The sequence below is a fragment of the Nuphar pumila genome, chromosome 15, assembly GCF_984573655.1.
Source record: "Nuphar pumila chromosome 15, dmNupPumi1.hap1.1, whole genome shotgun sequence".
In the NCBI taxonomy this organism is placed as follows: domain Eukaryota; kingdom Viridiplantae; phylum Streptophyta; class Magnoliopsida; order Nymphaeales; family Nymphaeaceae; genus Nuphar; species Nuphar pumila.
This window is the reverse complement of record NC_143263.1, coordinates 36054446-36075018: the sequence shown is the minus strand read 5'-3', so window position 1 is coordinate 36075018 and position 20573 is coordinate 36054446. Positions and strand designations below refer to the sequence as shown.

The 20573-nt window shown below is 38.4% G+C and overlaps 1 protein-coding gene across 2 annotated transcripts in view; it reads left to right on the top strand.

Annotated features, from left to right (window-relative positions):
• The first annotated feature begins 214 nt into the window (after positions 1-214).
• EMB1187 (Protein kinase superfamily protein) overlaps positions 215-20573 on the top strand; it is a 45740-nt gene continuing 25381 nt past the window's right edge. The window contains exons 1-4 of one of the 2 annotated variants that reach the window (XM_089988514.1): positions 215-483; positions 620-711; positions 5224-5330; positions 6196-6301. In XM_089988514.1, the coding sequence (XP_089844640.1) occupies positions 320-483; positions 620-711; positions 5224-5330; positions 6196-6301 (469 nt within the window). In that variant the 5' untranslated portion in view covers positions 215-319. The remainder of the gene's footprint in view (positions 484-619; positions 712-5223; positions 5331-6195; positions 6302-20573) is intronic. The other variant, XR_016427843.1, reaches the window with a different exon arrangement.

Here is a 20573-nt window from a genome sequence, read left to right as displayed (position 1 = left end):
AAGCGCCCCCCCCCCCCCCCCCCCCCCCCCCCCCCCCGCCCCCACCACACACACACACACACACCACCACCACACACACACACATTAGGACACTGGACTGTCTGGCCCAGCTGGACCTGCCTGTCCAACCAGGCTCGCGGGAGAGAGAGAGAGAGAGAGATCCGTGGGTTCCATTCATCATCTTTCGTTATCAACAGTAGGCTAGGCTTGGTCAGAAAAAGAAATTGTGGAGAGAGAGAGAGAGAGAGAGTCCACTCGATCTCCTGGAATTCAGGATCCTCTTAAAATACTCGAATCCCCCGAGCGACGAGAAGAAAGAATGGTCGGGAAGAGAGCCTCCGCTCACCACCAGAGCAACCATCATACTTCAATGGAGGTTTTAGCGCGAGAAGCAGCGAGAAATGGCACCACCGAGGACCTTCCCTCCTCCGCCATCACCGTCGACATTGCTCACCCGCTCCCTGAAATCAAGCCGCAGATCATGTTCGTATTTCAACAGAATTAGCGATACCCCATCTCCCTTTTCCTCATTTTCTTGCATTTTTTTCCCAATTAGTGTGTGTATGTGGGGTTCTTTTCTTGGGATTATTGATGAGGAGCCTCGTTTGGTATCGTCCAGAAAGTTGTGCAAGGATCTGTTCAAGAAATGGGATTCGTTGGATGATTCTTGTTTCGACGTGGAGACGGTTTCTGGAGGCATCACCAATCTACGTGAGTGCGTCCCTCTTTATGCCTTTTGGGGTTTTCCAACTTTTCGCTTTGTTGATATATTCTCTTTTGTCCAGTTTTAGCTTGAAACCTTTTCTATTGGGTCATAACGAAAAGGGTATGTTTGTTGTCTTAGCTATGCTTATTTTTTTTTCTTTCATAAACTTATTGATTCTATCGAAAACACACTTGTTTATTCAAGTACAACACCAGTTCAATATGGGTATTTGGGTATGTAGACCTTTGGAACCCAAGAAATTCACATCTATTTAGGGGCATTTGGCAGTGATCTTCTTGGCCTTTTATTTGTGCTGAATTCTTGTTAAAGAAATTTCAAGGCTTTTCTTGGTGATCCCGTTCAATGCCACTACGATTGAAATTAGTGTAACTTGACAATAAATACTGTCTGGGGCAAGTTTGCTATGTGAATCATGTTTGGAGTAACAAACAAGAAGTTATCCTAACATGAGGTGAAGCACTGGCATGTAGCTTAAACTCATACTGATCTGCATAAGGTTTCCAAATAAAGGGTCTCCCTTCATATGATAACTGAAGGCATTGTTTATTTTATTTATTTTGTTCTTCAACAACCAAGCTGGGGGATAAGCAAAAATCAAATTTTATAAATATTATAACAACTAAGGAGCAGCAAATAATTGATCTAGAGAATACATAATAGCGTACATGTTCTTATAATAAGAAAAGAATTTTGAATATTTGTGCCTTGACTTATTTTTTTTAAATAAATGGCCTAAAATATCTTGAGTTTAAAAAATGAACAAATTTGTATTTTAAGAAAACATAAAAAATATATTTTCATTTAAGACTAAGTTTTCAATATAATTAAAATTGGTCAACTATGGTATTGTTATTATAAGAACTGCAATTCATTAATTATACAAATGTGATTTTCATACTGAAAATTAAATTCTCATGTTGAACATCTTGGGTCCTTGGAAGCATGGTCCCCATGATAAGGGAACCAAGTTTCAGAAGCACTTAACTTCCAGCTTCCGAAGTGGCTTTTTGGAAAGCAAGCTTCCCATAGAAGCTTCTGGTAACCATGGATGCAAACAAACATAAGATTCAACATTTTTCTAAGGCATCATATGTAAAACATCACATAACCTTATATTTACATCCTAATAAGGTTAAGGTTTATCATAATGCAAATCCTATAAATCCATTTATATTTTGAAATAAACATTAAAACCAATGTTGTGAGAGGCGTACGCCTCAATACCTGAAGCGTACGCCTCATAGGCGAAGCGCACGCTCAAGGTATTGAGGCGTTGCATTGAGGCGTTTCAGGCTTGAAATGCACGCTTCAGTCATGTGAAGCGCATGCCTCAAGTCGAAATGCGCTTCGCTTCTAAAGCGTACGCATCTGTGTAGTCCCTACAAACCGCCCCTTTCCTGCCAAAATCCGCCGCCGGGGACAGTGACGAGCAGGTTGGCGCCATTGTCACTGGGCTCGGACCACTTGCGGGAGAGCCGAGATCAAGTTCGTAGAAGGTGAGATGCTTCTGAGCGTCGATGCAGCATTGCCGGAGGGGTCCTGGTTGGCTTCGGAGTAGTCGAGCTTGATGGTGGCAAAGATGGAGTTGTTGCAGTCGACGACAACGATGGAGTAGACGAGGTGTGAGCCTCGAGAGGGGTGGAGATGGGGAGGCGGGCAGCAGTGTCGCGGTTGAGGGCGTAGACGAGCTTCTGCTTCTCGCAGGCGCCGATCATGACGGCACGGCCCTTGGGGTCGACGGCGAGGAACATACCCGGGACGATTCGGCGGCAACCGAACTTGCCGAAGGTCTCTTGATGGACCTTGTCGAGGGCGTTGCGCTCCTTGTTGTACTCGAGGATGCTGCTGCAACCGGAGTCCTTCTGAGAGCCGGTGAGGCAGAACTGGGCGAGGGAGGGGACGGTGCAGAAGACCTCGAGAGAGAGAGAGAGAGAGAGAGAGAGAGAGAGAGAGAGAGAGAGAGAGAGAGAGAGAGAGAGAGAGAGAGAGAGAGAGAGAGAGAGAGCTGTGTGCGGCCTGGAGTCTTCCTTCTCAGGATTGGTACTGTATCTCTGATTCTATGATTTTTTTTATGCCTGGGGTGGTGGCTTTGAAATGGATTTTGACAGGACCAGATCCCTCAGATTTGACATTGAGCTGACGCCTTGACCGTAAGGAAACTGTTCATCTGAAATGAGGTCACTAGACCGGCTACCAGCTTGTATCTTATTCTTTAAGTGATGACAATACATTAACGAAAATTAAAATAGTCTGAAGTAGGCTTTTTTTAGCTACAATTAGGAGGAGATATCATGCATAACAAGTAAATTTTGGTATCCTTTAATTACCTTGGTGATCTATGGTTCAGTGATGTTTCACATGGATTCATTAGGTAGATCAAGATCAAGGTTTTTCCTGGAGCACCTTTTCCAAATTTGAGGGATGATAAGAGGAAAGATGTCCATTTGATGGAAGTCCACTGGCATTTGTCTTTTTAGATAGTCCTGGCTTTGAGTCTTAAAGTAAAGCTCGACCTGTGATATAATATTCTATGTTTGATTACCAGCTAGGATTTGAGATCCATTTTTTCATATCTGCACATTTAGATTTTGTTAGCAATATAATATTGTCAAATATATATCTGAACCCGGGGATCATGAAGCTTACGCTCCAACGTCTCGAGGCTTACGCCTCGCTTCATAACATGCTCAACGCCTCGCTTCGCCTCAGCGCATTTAACAACCTTGATTAAAACCCAGGGTTACTGGAAGCGCTATAGGACCCAGGGAAGTGCAAAACGTGGTGCTTCTGAAATGCACTGGGAAACACAACATTTAAAGGGAAAGCACACTTTTCCTAAATGGGAAGAAGAAGAAGAAGAAAAAGAAAGAGGAGAAGGAAGAACAAAAAAAAAGGAGAAGGAAGAACAAAAAAAAAGGAGAAGGAAGAAGAAGACGAAAGAGGAAGAGGAGGAAGAAAAAGAAGTTGTGGAAAGAGAGAGAGAGAGAGAGAGAGAGAGAGAGAGAGAGAGAGAGAGAGAGAGAGAGAGAGGTTACTCTTTCTTCTTATATATATATATAAAGAGAGGAAAGACAGTTTGGGTCTGGATCCTATGTGGACCCAGACCCAAACTCTTTCCTTTCTCTCTCTCTCTCTCTATATATATATATATATACCCTCCGTACTTGTACCTAGTTGACATATTTTAGCCCTTAAAAATGTAAATTTCACAAAAAATATAAAAGAAATACCTTTTTTCTTCTTCTCTTTTCTTTTTTCCTTTTTTTCTTCTTCTTCCTGATTTTTTCTTCTTATTCATGTTTCTCTCTCTGTCTTCCTGTTTTTGCTATAGTTTATGTTTTTCAGTTATATATATACATAACTGATAATCTTGTGTTTCAGTTATATTATATATTCTGTATTTCAGTTATTATAATATATATATTATATATATTCTGTATTCGTGTTATATATATATATATATTTGTGTTTGTGTAATTCATATATAATCTGTTTGACTGCTTCTAAGTTATATTTCTGGTTGACTGTTTCTGAGTTATATTTCTGAGTTATGTAATTTATATTTTTGGTTGACTATTTCTGAGTTATATTTCCGAGTTATATAACTTATATTTCTGGTTGACTGTTTCTAAGTTATATAACACAAATATTAGATTTTGGTAAATTAGCAAAAATATGATTACATTTTCGCTTTCCTTTCGATTCTTATTCACTTTTCTTTCACTTTCCACTTGAATGCTAGGTCGCTTCCTTCTTCATTCTTCCTTCGAATCTTGGTTCACTTTCTAGGTTGCTTCCGAGACAATTCTCGGTTAGCTTCTAAGTCGCTTCCCACTCCCTAAAATTTTAGAAGTGGCTCGCTTCCCGCTTCCGCTTCCTGAATCGCTTCCCGCTCCCGCTTCTTCGACTGACAACTTTGTTAAAACCTAATGCCTATAAAGGCAACACTTCTATATTCAACAACAGATTATAGCTTCATAGGCATATATACATAATTATACATAATGCTGTGATAGATAATTTTGTCAGGTTCATTAATTTTATTATATATGCATATATTATGTATTTATCTATGCATTTTTTCATACAGATGTGTATTTGTGCATGTGTGTGCAAATGCTCTAGGTCGATCATTTTTTCTGCCTCACAATTCCTTGCCCTACTTAGTGACCTCAGTGTTGGCCACTATAGACCAATTATGTATATTTGTAGTTTGTACACACACACACACACACACACACACACACACACACACACACACACATATATATATATATATAGGTGTTCTGTATGTATGTATTGCACGTATGATGTATGAACACTTCCTAGGCCATCCATCTTTTCTGCCTCATACTTCTTTGCTTGCTTTGTCTATTAATCTTTCTGTTGGCTACAATCATCTAATTATATATACATTCTATTTGTTATGCATCTTTTATTTGAATATGATACTAAAAATTTGCCCATTTAATTATCTACAATTGGTGCTTTCACAGTGCTGAAGGTTTCTGTCAATGAAAGCAATGGGAAAGATGCACTTTTTACAGTTCGTGTCTATGGCCCAAATACGGAGTATGTGATTGATCGAAATCGCGAGTTACAGGTTTGCCCTTCTATCCTTCATCTGTTAGACTATACTGAAGTAACAATATCATGAAGCACCTGTTGGTTTCAGTGCTATCATACAATCAAAATGTTCCTAGACTATGGCCCTTGGCCCACAGATAAAATTAATGTGCTTCCCCTAGTTTATACATAATTGTGTTGAATAGTCTTAACTTATTCCCATGTTCCTGAAAATTTTACTGTATTATAAATGCTAAACCCATTGCCTTTAGAAATTAATGTTCTGCCTTTGTTTTATCTCACCAATCCTTCAGTACAATCCCTCAACCATTTTGAGGGTTGTGGTGAAGTGCGTATGTGTCAAATTTAGGTGTGTATTGTTTTTTCTCTCTCTAAAAAAAGGGTGTCCATACATTATGTAGTAATTGTGCATATTCTATTTCTCACCCTCTTTGTATATATGCCTTGATAATGGGTAATCTTGATTTTATCTTTTCTCCTTGCATTTATGGAGAGCTCATGTATGATGATCCATGCATTTTCCCTGGGCAAGGGGTTGAGTATTTGTGCCCTCCTCAAGACTATCATTGTTGGTTTACTGATTATTGCTTTATTGTAGCTATACTTGATGCTTTTTAGGTTGGAAAATATGAATTATTAAACCTCTCTTAATGCTAGATGAAAAATATCTCTTGTTAGTTTGATTATGTGTCCCCATTGCTGATGGATCTTGTCGACAGATTAATGTGATGGCTTTCTATGTAGATCTCTTGAATTCTCAATTTCTTAAGCTGTCTGTTCTTTACCAAGCTATGAACATTTCCATCTGTTTAAATTATTTTGTTACAATACATTCTCATTCTCTGTATTTTATTGGTGGTTGCTTTCCTTGATTGTTTCAGGCGATATATCATCTCTCAGCTGCGGGATTTGGTGCAAAGTTGCTTGGAATATTTGGAAATGGGATGGTGCAGAGTTACCTCAATGCCCGCACACTTTCTCCACCTGGTAAGTTCTAGTAAGAGCAGGTAACAACCTAAAGAACATATATTCCATTAACGTGAAACACATAGGAGCAATGTTGTAAGTATCGAACCGTTACTCGTATCGGTCTTGCCCCAAATAAGATATGTATCGTATTATAAAAAATCATAATTTTTAATAAATTTTTTTTCAAAAATTTCAAAAACATTATAAAAAATTATAAAAAAAAAATAGCAAAAAATTCAAAAAATCATAACACATGAAACAATGATGAATTGAACAAAATACAACCATGAAATCATGTATGAAGCATTTATGTCTCATCTTCGTCATACACATCATCCCAGGGCTACGCATACCCTATTTCTGCCTCATTCATTTATTTTTCTTGTCTTTTCTTTTTCAGACCAGTGAGTAATTAATGGCATTGCCATTTCACAACATCCGACAAATTCCTTGACATGCAGGCCACAATATTGAGAGATGTCTCAGCTAAACGATGCTTCAACCGAGAGATACTACCCAAAAAAATATTATAGCAATAGTTGCACTCGATTTTCAATCGGTTTTCACTCATTACTTGAGTACCTTGTTGACATGCCGAGTCATTTGATGCCATCTCTCCCCCAAAAAACTCAATATAAAGCAAAGAATATGGATTTTTTTTACCTTAACTCACTTCCTTGAGTGAAAAATTGTTGAAAATGCTATTTTACTTATGCAAACCACAAAAACCCTCTCCCTTGGGCACGGATCGACCCCTGAATCATTCTCATGGCTCCTAGGTGTTGGAGGAGTGTGAAGCCTGATTTCTACCTTGATATAAATCCCTAATTTCTACAGATCCAACTTTGCGGTAAGTTGGCGGTTGCAGGCGGGGAGGGCAACACACTTTGCCCATAAGGTGGGGGGTTCGGTGGCGTAAGCTGAGGCAAAAAATCTTGGAGGGTAGTTTTTGTAATTTTATCAAAATAGGATGCCCTAGACTCTTTATATTTAAAGAGGGCAATCCGTCTTTTTGTAAGTTATGTGTATCTCAATCTTAATAATGGATCTCAGTGCAACCGTGGATGTAGGCAACTCTTGCTGAGCCACGTAAAATCCTTGTTCTTTGTGGTTGATTTCTTTCTCTTCTTTTTGTTTTTGTTTACTCAATGTATCGATAGTGCGATCTATCGATAGTGTATTGAGTTGTTTCCCAATACTACGGTGCATGAATACCCTCTAATGACCTCTACACAAACGAGGAAGTCGACCCTGAAGAGGTCTTTAAAACCTAAAAAATAAAAAAAAACAAGTTTCAGCCCTTTTTAAAGTGCACCGAAGGAGTATCATATGATACACCCCTTATCGTACTCAATACGGATACGATACGCTCGTATCACAATACGAGTGTATATCAATAACTGTTGCCCATAGTAACAATACATATCGTACCACATCATACTGTTAGAAAATAACATATATATATGTATATACTTGAATATATATATATATATATATGTATATATATACATACTCTTCATAACACAAGAGTATGTATATGTATATGTATATGTATATGTATATGTATATGTATATGTATATGTATATACGTATATACGTATATCTTTGTAATCTTTATTTTTTCTGTATTTTTGTTTTATTTCTCTTTTTTCTGTCTTTTCCCTAACAGTTACTAGTTGACTGTCACTGTACAGTTTGGCTGACTGTCTATGTACAGTCAACAATTAATATTTGACTGTTGACTAAGCTGTTGGGCTGTTCCCGATTTCTCTAATTAGAGCCCTTGGTAGTAGCCCAACAACTATCTCAAGGGAGCATGTACTCTATAAATAAGGGCCATTTGTGCCCATTGTAATGTATGTTTTACATAGGGTTTTCCTCTCAAGTATATTGAGATTGAAGTGCTTTTTATGCACTCTTTTACATTTGTGTCGTGAAGCATTTATATGCTATTTTTGTTCTAGCATATTCGGTGAATGTATGTATTATCAAGTTATTTGAAAACTTGATTATTTGTAAGTCTCTTCACATGGTATCAAAGCTTGGTTTATGATCAACTGTGCATTGGTGGGCTGCCTTGTAAAGTGTGCTTGCTCTCGTTCGTGGTGGTGGTTCTCTTCTTTCTTTGTGATTCCTCATGGGTGAATTTTTTCCACACAATACAAGCAACTCCAACTTTATTCAGCCATTCAAACTTGAAGAAAGCAACTATAACATTTGGGAGGGACACTTGGAGACATTCATAAAGGGTCAAGGTTTGTGGGGTTTCGTAAGAGGCACTATTCTTGAACCTACTCCCAAAATTATATTAGGTGAAAATGGCGTGGAGACTAGTCTTGAAGAAAGGGACAAAGCTATGGAAAGATATTACAAAAATTGGATGAATGGGACATGAAAAATGCTAAAATTCTTTCATGGATGCTAAGTGGAATTGAGACAAAAATTGCCTCAAACCTTTAATGTTACAAAAATGCTAATGAAGCATGAAAATATTTTAGAGGTATGTTTACCGAAAAAGATACGGCTCACAAGTATTATCTTCAAGAAAAAGTTAGAAATATCAAACAAGGAGATAAAAATGTAAGAGATTATTTTATGGAGTTATCCTCCATTTGGACTCAACTTGCCCATTTTGAACCCAAATGGGAAGGGAAGTATATAGAAATGCGAAGAGCTCAAGTTGAAGAAGATAGACTCTTCGCTTTTCTCTATGGTTTGAGACCCGAGTTTGAACAAACAAGGGTCTTTTTTCTCTCATCTTCATCACCTCCTCCTATTCATGAGATTCTCACTAAACTTAGTGGAAAAGAAACTAGGCTAAACATGAGTAAGAATGTTAGTGTGCTTGCTACCTCTAGCAATGGACAATAAGATGGCTTGCGCACTTGCCGCATCCAAACCAGGACATTATATCAAGCCATATAAACCTCCTCATTTTAGTAAGAATAAAGGAGAATAAAAAATCATTTGCCATAACTGTAATGAGCCTCGTTATATTAGGCCTCAATGTCCTAGATACAAATATAGGCCTCAAGAAAAACGTGTTGCCGTTGCACCATCGAAACAAGACGAGGATACTCTGAATTGGGATGGCAGTGGAGCGGGGGACAACGGGGCCCCGTCCCGCCTCGCCCCATTTGGACAGGGAATGAAGGGCATGAAACAAGGATGGAGGCGGGGATGAAGGTTAAAATCTATGCCCGCCCCGCCCCGTCCCTGTCTCAATCCCCGCCTTTCCCCGCCCCATCCCTGTCTCAATCCCCGCCTTTCCCCGCCCCGCTCCGTCCCCAATCCTTTAATGAATGACTATAGACCGAGGGGAAACGGGGCCCTGCCCCGCCTCACTCTCGTTTGGACCGGGGATGGAGGACATAAAACGGGGATGGAGGCAGGGGTGGAGGTTAAAATCCATCCCCGTGCGGGGATGAAGGTTCAAATTTTGAAATGGGGCGGGGGTGGAGACCTTGTCCCCCTGCCCCGGTCCACTGCCATCCCTAACTCTAAATCTCAAAGACCTCACCAAATCATTATCTCAACTAACGGAAGCATTGCAACCATTGCTTAAAGGATCTACTTCAGGAGCGACCATTGCATCCTCTTCTACTCCTGGTACGTACTCTTGGCTTCTTGATTCTGGAGTTTCATTTCATATGACCCCACACAGGTCTATTTTATCCGAATGTCAACCTAATTCAAATGCATCATTTGTTTCCACTGCCGATGACACTTCCTTGAAAATAAAGGGTGTTGGAACTTTTGAAAATGATTTGTCAAAACATAACAAATTTTATATTTCAAAAATAAGACTTATACCAAAACTTCATCTTAACTTACTTTTAGTTTCTCAAATCTCGGATCATGGATGTGATGTCATTTTCTCATCAAACAAATGTTGGGTGCCAGATCGCCAATCTGGAAAATTGATTGGGGAAGGTTTTAGGCAATGAAATCTCTATTACATGGATTTCCTTTGTATTCCAAAGGAATCATTTTGTAACACTGCCCAAACAAAAGATATACGGACTTGACATCATAGACTTGGGCACCCAAATATAAAGAAATTAAATTTTGTACTTATTACCAAGAACCTTTGTAATTTTGAATATAAAGAATGTTTACTTGGTAAAATGACAACCTTGCCTTATGATCAAAGAACTTTTTACTCTTCGATGCCTTTTGAATTAGTTCATTCGGATGTGTGGGGTCTCACTCCCGTAGCCTCTAAAAGAGGATTCTCCTACTATGTTGTGTTTATCGATGACTTCACTAGATATTGTTGGATTTACTTTCTTAAGTTTAAATCTGATGTATTTGCAACCTTTAAAATATTCTATAACATGATTAAAAATCAATTTGAAAGTAAGCTCAAAATTCTCAGAACTGACTCTGGAGGTAAATATTTGTCAAATGAGTTTAAACAATTTTTAAAAAATGAAGAAATTTTACAGGTTATGGAAACTACAACAAAACGAAATTTCAGAAAGAAAACATAGACATATTATGGAAACTACAATGACTCTTTTTATTGCTAAGAATGTTCCTAAAAACCTTTGGGCTAGAGTTGTGTTAACCTCAGTATATCTTATAAATAGGATGCCTTAAAAAACTTTGGCCAATGAAATTTCTTTTGAAAAATTATTCAAATATCAACCTGACTATCAAAGATTGAGAATCTTTGGCTGCAAATGTTATGTTTTAAATGCTAAAGGAGATAAACTATCTTCTAAGGCTATCCCTTGTGCGTTCAGTGGTTATTCTAAAACACAAAAAAGATTTAAATGCTATGATATCAAAAATGATAAACTTCTCGTCTCAAGGAATGTTAACTTTGTTGAAAATAAGAGTGGATTTGAAGGAAACATGTCGCAAGACATAAATTCTGATTACTCTTTTTTATTTAAACTACTGTCTAATGATGAAAATATTTATGTAGAATCCCTTATTGAAAATAGAACAACAGTTGAACCAATAGTATACACTAGAGGAAATCAAAACGCACCCAATGAATGTGTAAATCAAAGTAACATTGAAGCATTAGAAATTCCTTCAGAACAAACCACTATTCGTAGATCTGAATGAATCTCAAGAATTCCAAATAAATTTGTATCTTATGACTCATTGTCTCCTAAACATAAAGCATGTCTATTAGCTATTCATTCATATTTTGAACCATGTTATAATGAAGCAAAAAATTTACTAGAATGGATAAAAGCTATGCATATAGAATTAGACGCTATTAAAGAAGCTAACACTTGCGAATTTCTAAATTTACCCATTGGAAAGAAGACCATAGGCTCTAGATGGGTTTTTAAAGTAAAAAGTTAAAAACCAAAAGTGATGGATCGTTGGAAAGGCATAAAGCCAGGCTAATTGCTAAAGGATATTCTCAAGAATACAGAGTGGATTATGAAGAAACTTTTGCTCTTGTTGCCAGGATGACTACTGTTCGATTGCTTGTAGCTATTTCAACTATTAAAAATTGGAATATATTTCAAATGGATGTTAAAAATGCTTTTTTGAATGAGAATCTTAACGAGGAAGTATATATGGATGATCCATCTCGATTGATAATTCAATCAAGTAAAGTGCTTAAATTAAAGAAGGCACTGTATGGCCTTAAACAAGCACCTAAAGCTTTGTTTGATACTTTTAACAATGTTATTACAAGATATGGTTTTAAACCATGCTATACTGATACAATAATATTTATCAAGAATTCTTCTGCTGGTATTATAATTTTACTTTTATATGTTGATGATATGTCGATTATAGGTAGTGATAAAGAAGGAATCAAGAAAGTAAAATAGTTTTTGAAAAATTCTTTTGAAAAATTCTTTTGAAATGACAAATCTTGGGTTTCTAACATACTTTCTTGGTATAGAAGTATCATACTCTAACAGAGGGTACATATTGTCACAAACAAAGTTTGCTTTAGATATTATTGACAGGTCAAGACTATCAGATGATAAAGGTGTTGACACTCCAGAGACTATTGGAATAAAGATGCGAGCCGATGATAGAGTTCCTTTGGACAATCCAACTCCCTTCAGACAGCTCATGGGATCTCTTATGTATTTAAGTATTACAAGACCAAACATAGCTCATGTAGTACATATAGCCAGTCAATTTCAACACACTCCAAGATCAGCTCATATGAGTGCAGTCATGAGAATTATCAAATACATTAGAGGCACAATAAATAAGGGAGTTTTTCTATCCTCTTCTTCTTCCTTAAATCTTATTGTATACTCTGATGTTGATTGGGGAGGGGATCCAAATAATAGGCGATCAACAATTGTTTTTTTTTGTGTTTTTAGGTAAATCCTTGATTTCATGGAAGTGCAAGAAACAACAAAAGGTGCCTTTATCATCTACAACAACTGAATATAGAGCAATGACGACTATTACCATGAAAATCGTATTGCTTAAGCAACTAATTTCATATATGGGAATTCATCTTCAGAATCCTACAAGATTGTGCTGTGACAACAAGTGCTCTATATGTAACGACCCAAAAATCCAGGACTTGTAACTTTTTAGAATAGTTTAGAAAGCTTTGAAATCATACAATAATCAGAGTTTAAATAATACTTCAGCGGAAAAATGATATTTTTAAAACCACAAGTCAATGGACCTTGAGCGCATTACAGCGTAAACTTTCCTTTGTCAAATCCCGCACAACCATTGAAATCAAATGGTTTAGAAATGGAGTTTCAATAATTGAGAATTCGCTTGTTGAAACCAAGAAGAAGCTTACCAAAACAGTTTTATTAACTCACGGTTTAATAAAAGAGAAATTTTGAAACACACTTTATACCAAATGTTCTCAAGAGCGAAACGTCAGGGAAAGAGCTCTATCTTGATCTCATCACGCCATCGTGCCATCGCAGACTGTATTACCTATCCAAAACCTGCCCATAAAATGGGTCAGTTTCACTAAAAACTGGTAGGTGCACAGACAGGACAATATAGAATATAATTAAGCAGAATAATTTAATATGTCAAGTAGACAGACAATTAAATAACAATTTGCTTTCAACAGATTCAGAGAGCAACTATCATGAGCACAATGCATAAAATTATTACAAGCATTTTACTGGCACAAGTAGGCTAACTATTACAAGCAAAGCACTGCACAAGAAAGTTAACTAGCACAATACAATATTTCATCAACCACACACACAATTCCATAAGTATTGAACCTGTTGTACCCTACAACTTTCATACGTGCATAACTGAACACATTGTGTGATCGGATTTAAATTATGTTTCGATATTAACTGGCCAAGCGGGTATGCACAAGGCACGACTCTATAAACAGCCTAGACTGATCCGCGAGTTTATTATGCTATGTATTTTATGATAACCCGGATAACTGACTGAGTCCGCACCTAAGGGGACGGTCGGTGACCAAGAGAGAAATCCCCAAAGCAGCATAAACAATGGATGCATCCCAAACATGGAGAGCTACCGCCTAGGATAATTATGGTAGTCTCATTCCCCTAACTCCGATGACTGGGGAAGCCGAGTCTTTTGCTCGTAACTGCCATTAATGGCCTGCCCATCGAAGTTTTGTACCTTCCTGTCCTCTCTATTGACAGGAGTCAGCGATTCGAATAAGTATATCAGGGGTAATTAATTGAAGACTTCATTCTACATACTCTAGTCTTTCGACCAAACTCGAGTATCTTGCCGGTGAAGGCGGAAATCATCACTTATTTAGGTGATCTCAGCATTTTGTTATTTGCACTCATCGAGGTTGCCACAACCTACTTAACCAATCATCGCAACGTAAGAAGACGTACTTGTCAAAAAGTACGGTCGTACTTGTCAAAAGTACGACTACGATGAAAGGGAAATGGTTCCACAAAAGAAACCCCAACAGATCTTATCTGCAAAAGAATTAATACAACACATCTTGGCAAGATAAGTCTTGAATTCAATTCAACAACATTTTTCATATTTCATGATACAAGGTCATCTCGGATCTCTTGTCCGATCAACAAAGTACTTAACATGTTGTGCATGTCTAAAAGTACGCTATACTGAACCAGGGAGGTGTGTGGGCTTCTAAAGAGGAACTCCCAACACACAACTTCATAACGATCCAAAGAATAAAAGAGTGCTCATTTGACACGATTCATCCTTAAAATCCATAATGCCACATTAAGTCATTCACGCAAGGCACAACACTATCAATCTTACATCCAAAATTTATCTTAGTATCGACATGTGACACTAGATTGATAAATAAAGAATGAGTCCTTCAACAGAACCCCACTCATTCATATGCTCATGCCCCTGATCGGGGTTATTCGAATTGGGTCGCATCTCTAATCGGGGTTATTCGAATTGGGTCGCATCTCTAATCGGGGTTATAAAATATTTCTCCCAAGTGTGCGGACTTGGGAGGACTCAAATGCAACTTCGAAATCCTGCGAGGATTAAAACTTAACTTTGCAAAAGTTTTGCACTTTGAAGAGCCCTGGGTTTGCAGAAGGAAATCTTCTTTAAAAGAACTATAGCGCATAAGTGCAACTTCTAGTGTTTTGAAAACGAGTGATAACAGGATAGGCACAAGACTACATTTATGTAAGTACATAGTTACCATAAATGTGAGCATGTGCAGATTATAACATGACGACAAGCAACTCTCGACTTGCGATGCCGCACATCGAGAGAAAAACACATAAGTAACACACGAGGTGCCAAACCATACCTTGACCACTTAGATAGGCAAACACATAAGGTCATAAGTAATACTTGGGACATGAAGTCGTACCTCACTCAAAGGAAACGTGCAGGCAAAAATGGATGCAAGCAAACAAGGGCATATGTATTTCAAGAAATACGAAACCACACCTCAACTCATAAACAACTACGCAAAATAATAATCGAAGAATGAAATTGTACATCAACCCATAGGAACGTACAAGCAAGTATATATGCAAGCAATTAAGGGCATAAGTATTGCAAAAAGTGCAAAACCACCTTCAACCCATAAGCAAATACGCAAATTAATACTCGAAGAGTAAAATCGTACCTCGACTCATAAGCATGCAGACAAGAATAATACGCCACGCAAAAGCAATATAAATCTAAGTACAACTAGCATGGACATCTTAATTATTTCAACTTAATTAGATCTATTGCCCCTTGTGCGACTTTACCCTACCTCGGAATGTCGTGCAACTGCGTACGCCTACGCGTGAGGATAATACGAAGGTTGAGCCGCAGAGCACGATCGGGACCTGTTGCGTAAATATGCAAGAGTGTTAAATATTCAATTTTGCTAATATAATTAATGGTGCGACGAGGACATGGGTAGGTTTAGGCGACAGGGACGAGCCACTGCCGAAAACAGCAAGGTGGCAGAGAAAGAGCCATTGTCAAACATAGCGAGGCGGCAGGGGGCGAGCCCCTGCAGACAGCACTGAAGCGGCAGGGGTCGCACCCCTGCCGACAGCAGCGAAGTGGCATGGGGGGACGAGAGGAAATGACGGGGTTGCAGGCGAGGCTGTCGCCCGCAGGGAACGAGAAGGGGGGCATCGATCCTCCCCTCCCGCAACGCTCTTAAAGAGCTCGGGGAGGGGCGACAAAAGGGGAAACCCCGATGGGTTTCCCTTATCGGATCAAAGGCGCGGTGGGGGGTGGCGCACAGGAGAAAGGGTTTTTTCAAAACCCTTTCTCTCGTGTCGGGTTATTAAAACCCCAAAGAAAAGGGGCCCGGGTCGGGTCCGGACCCGACCCGACCCGGGTCCAAAACAAGTTTTTTTTTTGCGAGTTTTACATCCTACCCCCTTAAAATAATTTCGTCCGCGAAATATCATTAAAAGATTATCTGCAAAAATCTGATTCTTAGTTAATCGTTGTTAAAGAGGATACACTATATGTGTGAGTGATCTGAAACATGTATGCTATTAAAGTAATCAGGATAGCACATAATAAATTCCTGAGAAAGGTTCGAAGCCAACAACTCGATCGAACAAAATGTGGGTAATTTTGTTAATAATTTATGTCTTCGCAAGGGTTTATACGGAGTCACAAAAATTGTTTGGCATAAGACTGTAAGAATGTTTATTCGTCACCTTCTACAAGATCCGATACGAACGAAGAGACACAACGAGACATTGCTCTAGTTTGTTTACGTTCCTTGAACGAAGTTTCTATACTTTATCATAATCAGGTTGTCGTTCGTTACCCTTACTATTTCTACCAGACTCCTATTCCGGAATAGCCTTAACTAATCCCCATATCTCAAGGCCTTACATGACCAGTTGCCCTATCTTCGCTTAAGTTATCATTCGTAGAATGGCCCTAACTTTCATAGAAGACAAAATCATAACCTCGTATCAAGATCTAGATTTAGTAAGGATCTGATTCTCTAATCTAAAACCAGTATATAATCATGCTACAACAGAAAGCCAAATTTAAAGATTCATAACCGGCTATAACAAATGCTCTCAGAAGAGCATCATAACACACCATAATTCTCTACGAAAACAAAATCTACAAGTTCCACGTTGGATCACCTGGTCTGGGAAATGTACGACCTCACAAGGAATTACCGCCCTAGATGGTTTACCTGGTCTTGGACAAATATACTTCCTCACAGGAATTCGCCGTCTTTGCGGCTACCCGATCTTGGACAGTGTACTTCCTCACAGAGATTCACCACTAGTCGGATTACCTGATCTTGATCATACATACCCTCACAGATAATCTTTTGCGGACAAGGTCCTCAACAGGTACTGACATCAATGATACATGCATCAAAACAAACGACGACTCCCAAGGTCGATAGCCACCAATAATGGGCACCAGTATATATATATATCATCAATATGAATCATCACTTCATCTCATATGGTATTCAATTCATGAAATCACCCATTTCACCAATAAGGTTCCATGAACCATAGCTCACTTAAACATATATCGCATACTTTCAAAATTTGAGGTCACATGCATTTCAATTATGTCATACAAAAACATATTATCCTATGCATTACATTATTGCCACCAGGAGCATTTCATTATCCAAACCTAACCTCAAAGCATGAGTTCTATACAATGTGATCATGTATATAACAAGGATCCACTAAACCTCAAGATACGTAACTTCTACGCAGTTCGAGTTATGCACACAGAATTCAAATTCTATATGCATCTAAGACATCTAAATCATGACACCATCATATGCATATATATTTTTACTTCAAAGCACATCGCATTCGACCATATCAGTGTGAAACACACGCATAGATCTACAAGACATTTTAGTCCAATATGATATCCATCAATCATGCTATACAGGTATGATATATTCTCACAAACAATCATAATGCAACTCCCTGCAACACCGCTACGTAGGCGTGATGTATCATAAAAACTAAGTGTTTGTAGTCGTGAGGTGTCATTCCTCTAAATAGTCTAACTAATGATTTGTAGGCGTATAAGTCAACCACCTAAAAGTTAATCATTTGTAGGCGTAACAAGTCAACTACTCAAAAACTAATCAGTTGTAGGCGTAACGTGTCATTTACCTGCATAAGCATCATAATCATAAGGATCTAGGTTGGACAAAATTCATACGTAATTTCATTGATAAACTTTTACTTGACAGGATCCGTACTGAAAAATAAAAAGTCTTACCCAAACTTATTAAAGTGTTTATTCACTAATTCCCTACCTAACCCATCATGATAAAAATAAACATGGTTCACTACTTTTATTGCTACTAGTGAGGCAGCTTGGGTTGTTGTTGCTGACTTTCCTTCGCGGTTCGCTTCTTCAACTCTGCTTCCTTCTTGCGACAAACTCTGGCGAAATGCCCCATCTTTCCGCAATAGAAACAACCTCCAGTGTCTCGAGGGCATAGTTGTCCCGGATGACCATAATTACACTTCGAGCATTTTCAATTAGACGATCGATGTAGCTTGATTCATTTGCCTTGCTTTTGTTTCTTAGGTGGGGATCTCTGCATTGCATCATTGGCAAGTCGGCATTTGCTAACTTCCTTACTACCAACTGACTTGTTGTTCTGAATATCATTAACTTGCTTCCCTTGCTCCAAGCCTTGTGTGGCCAGATACCACCTATCGTACTTTCGCTTATGGCGGCATTCTTTCCCTGAATGGTCCACCTTACCACAGAAAGAGCAAACAATAAAATTTCGGGAGTACAATAGATTCGGGGGAACTTGATGGTTATCCATCTGTTTATCGCACTGACCCTGAAGGTGTTCTCGCAAGCCACACTATGACTCAGGTTCTGAACCATAGATTGGAGATGAATAACGGCTCCAGTCAAAACATTTATTGCCTCGCTCATCTCATTATATGACATCTAAATCGAAGCAACATATTTCAATCAAATTAAGTACAAAACAACAAAATCAATAGTACTTACTGTGCGATGCAGATGTCGGATGGTCAAGAATCACTATTTAACCTATCTCTGATACCAAGTTGTAACGCCCCAAAAATCCAGGACTTGTAACTTTTTAGAATAGTTTAGAAAGCTTTGAAATCATACAATAATCAGAGTTTAAATAATATTTCAGCGGAAAAATGATATTTTTAAAACCACAAGTCAATGGACCTTGAGCGCATTACAGCGTAAACTTTCCTTTGTCAAATCCCGCAGAACCATTGAAATCAAATGGTTTAGAAATGGAGTTTCAATAATTGAGAATTCGCTTGTTGAAACCAAGAAGAAGCTTACCAAAACAGTTTTATTAACTCACGGTTTAATAAAAGAGAAATTTTGAAACACACTTTATACCAAATGTCCTCAAGAGCGAAACGTCAGGGAAAGAGCTCTATCTTGATCTCATCACGCCATCGTGCCATCGCAGACTGTATTACCTATCCAAAACCTGCCCATAAAATGGGTCAGTTTCACTAAAAACTGGTAGGTGCACAGACAGGACAATATAGAATATAATTAAGCAGAATAATTTAATATGTCAAGTAGACAGACAATTAAATAACAATTTGCTTTCAACAGATTCAGAGAGCAACTATCATGAGCACAATGCATAAAATTATTACAAGCATTTTACTGGCACAAGTAGGCTAACTATTACAAGCAAAGCACTGCACAAGAAAGTTAACTAGCACAATACAATATTTCATCAACCACACACACAATTCCATAAGTATTGAACCTGTTGTACCCTACAACTTTCATACGTGCATAACTGAACACATTGTGTGATCGGATTTAAATTATGTTTCGATATTAACTGGCCAAGCGGGTATGCACAAGGCACGACTCTATAAACAGCCTAGACTGATCCGCGGGTTTATTATGCTATGTATTTTATGATAACCCGGATAACTGACTGAGTCCGCACCTAAGGGGACGGTTGGTGACCAAGAGAGAAATCCCCAAAGCAGCATAAACAATGGATGCATCCCAAACATGGAGAGCTACCGCCTAGGATAATTATGGTAGTCCCATTCCCCTAACTCCGATGACTGGGGAAGCCGAGTCTTTTGCTCGTAACTGCCATTAATGGCCTGCCCATCGAAGTTTTGTACCTTCCTGTCCTCTCTATTGACAGGAGTCAGCGATTCGAATAAGTATATCAGGGGTAATTAATTGAAGACTTCATTCTACATACTCTAGTCTTTCGACCAAACTCGAGTATCTTGCCGGTGAAGGCGGAAATCATCACTTATTTAGGTGATCTCAGCATTTTGTTATTTGCACTCATCGAGGTTGCCACAACCTACTTAACCAATCATCGCAACGTAAGAAGACGTACTTGTCAAAAAGTACGGTCGTACTTGTCAAAAGTACGACTACGATGAAAGGGAAATGGTTCCACAAAAGAAACCCCAACAGATCTTATCTGCAAAAGAATTAATACAACACATCTTGGCAAGATAAGTCTTGAATTCAATTCAACAACATTTTTCATATTTCATGATACAAGGTCATCTCGGATCTCTTGTCCGATCAACAAAGTACTTAACATGTTGTGCATGTCTAAAAGTACGCTATACTGAACCAGGGAGGTGTGTGGGCTTCTAAAGAGGAACTCCCAACACACAACTTCATAACGATCCAAAGAATAAAAGAGTGCTCATTTGACACGATTCATCCTTAAAATCCATAATGCCACATTAAGTCATTCACGCAAGGCACAACACTATCAATCTTACATCCAAAATTTATCTTAGTATCGACATGTGACACTAGATTGATAAATAAAGAATGAGTCCTTCAACAGAACCCCACTCATTCATATGCTCATGCCCCTGATCGGGGTTATTCGAAT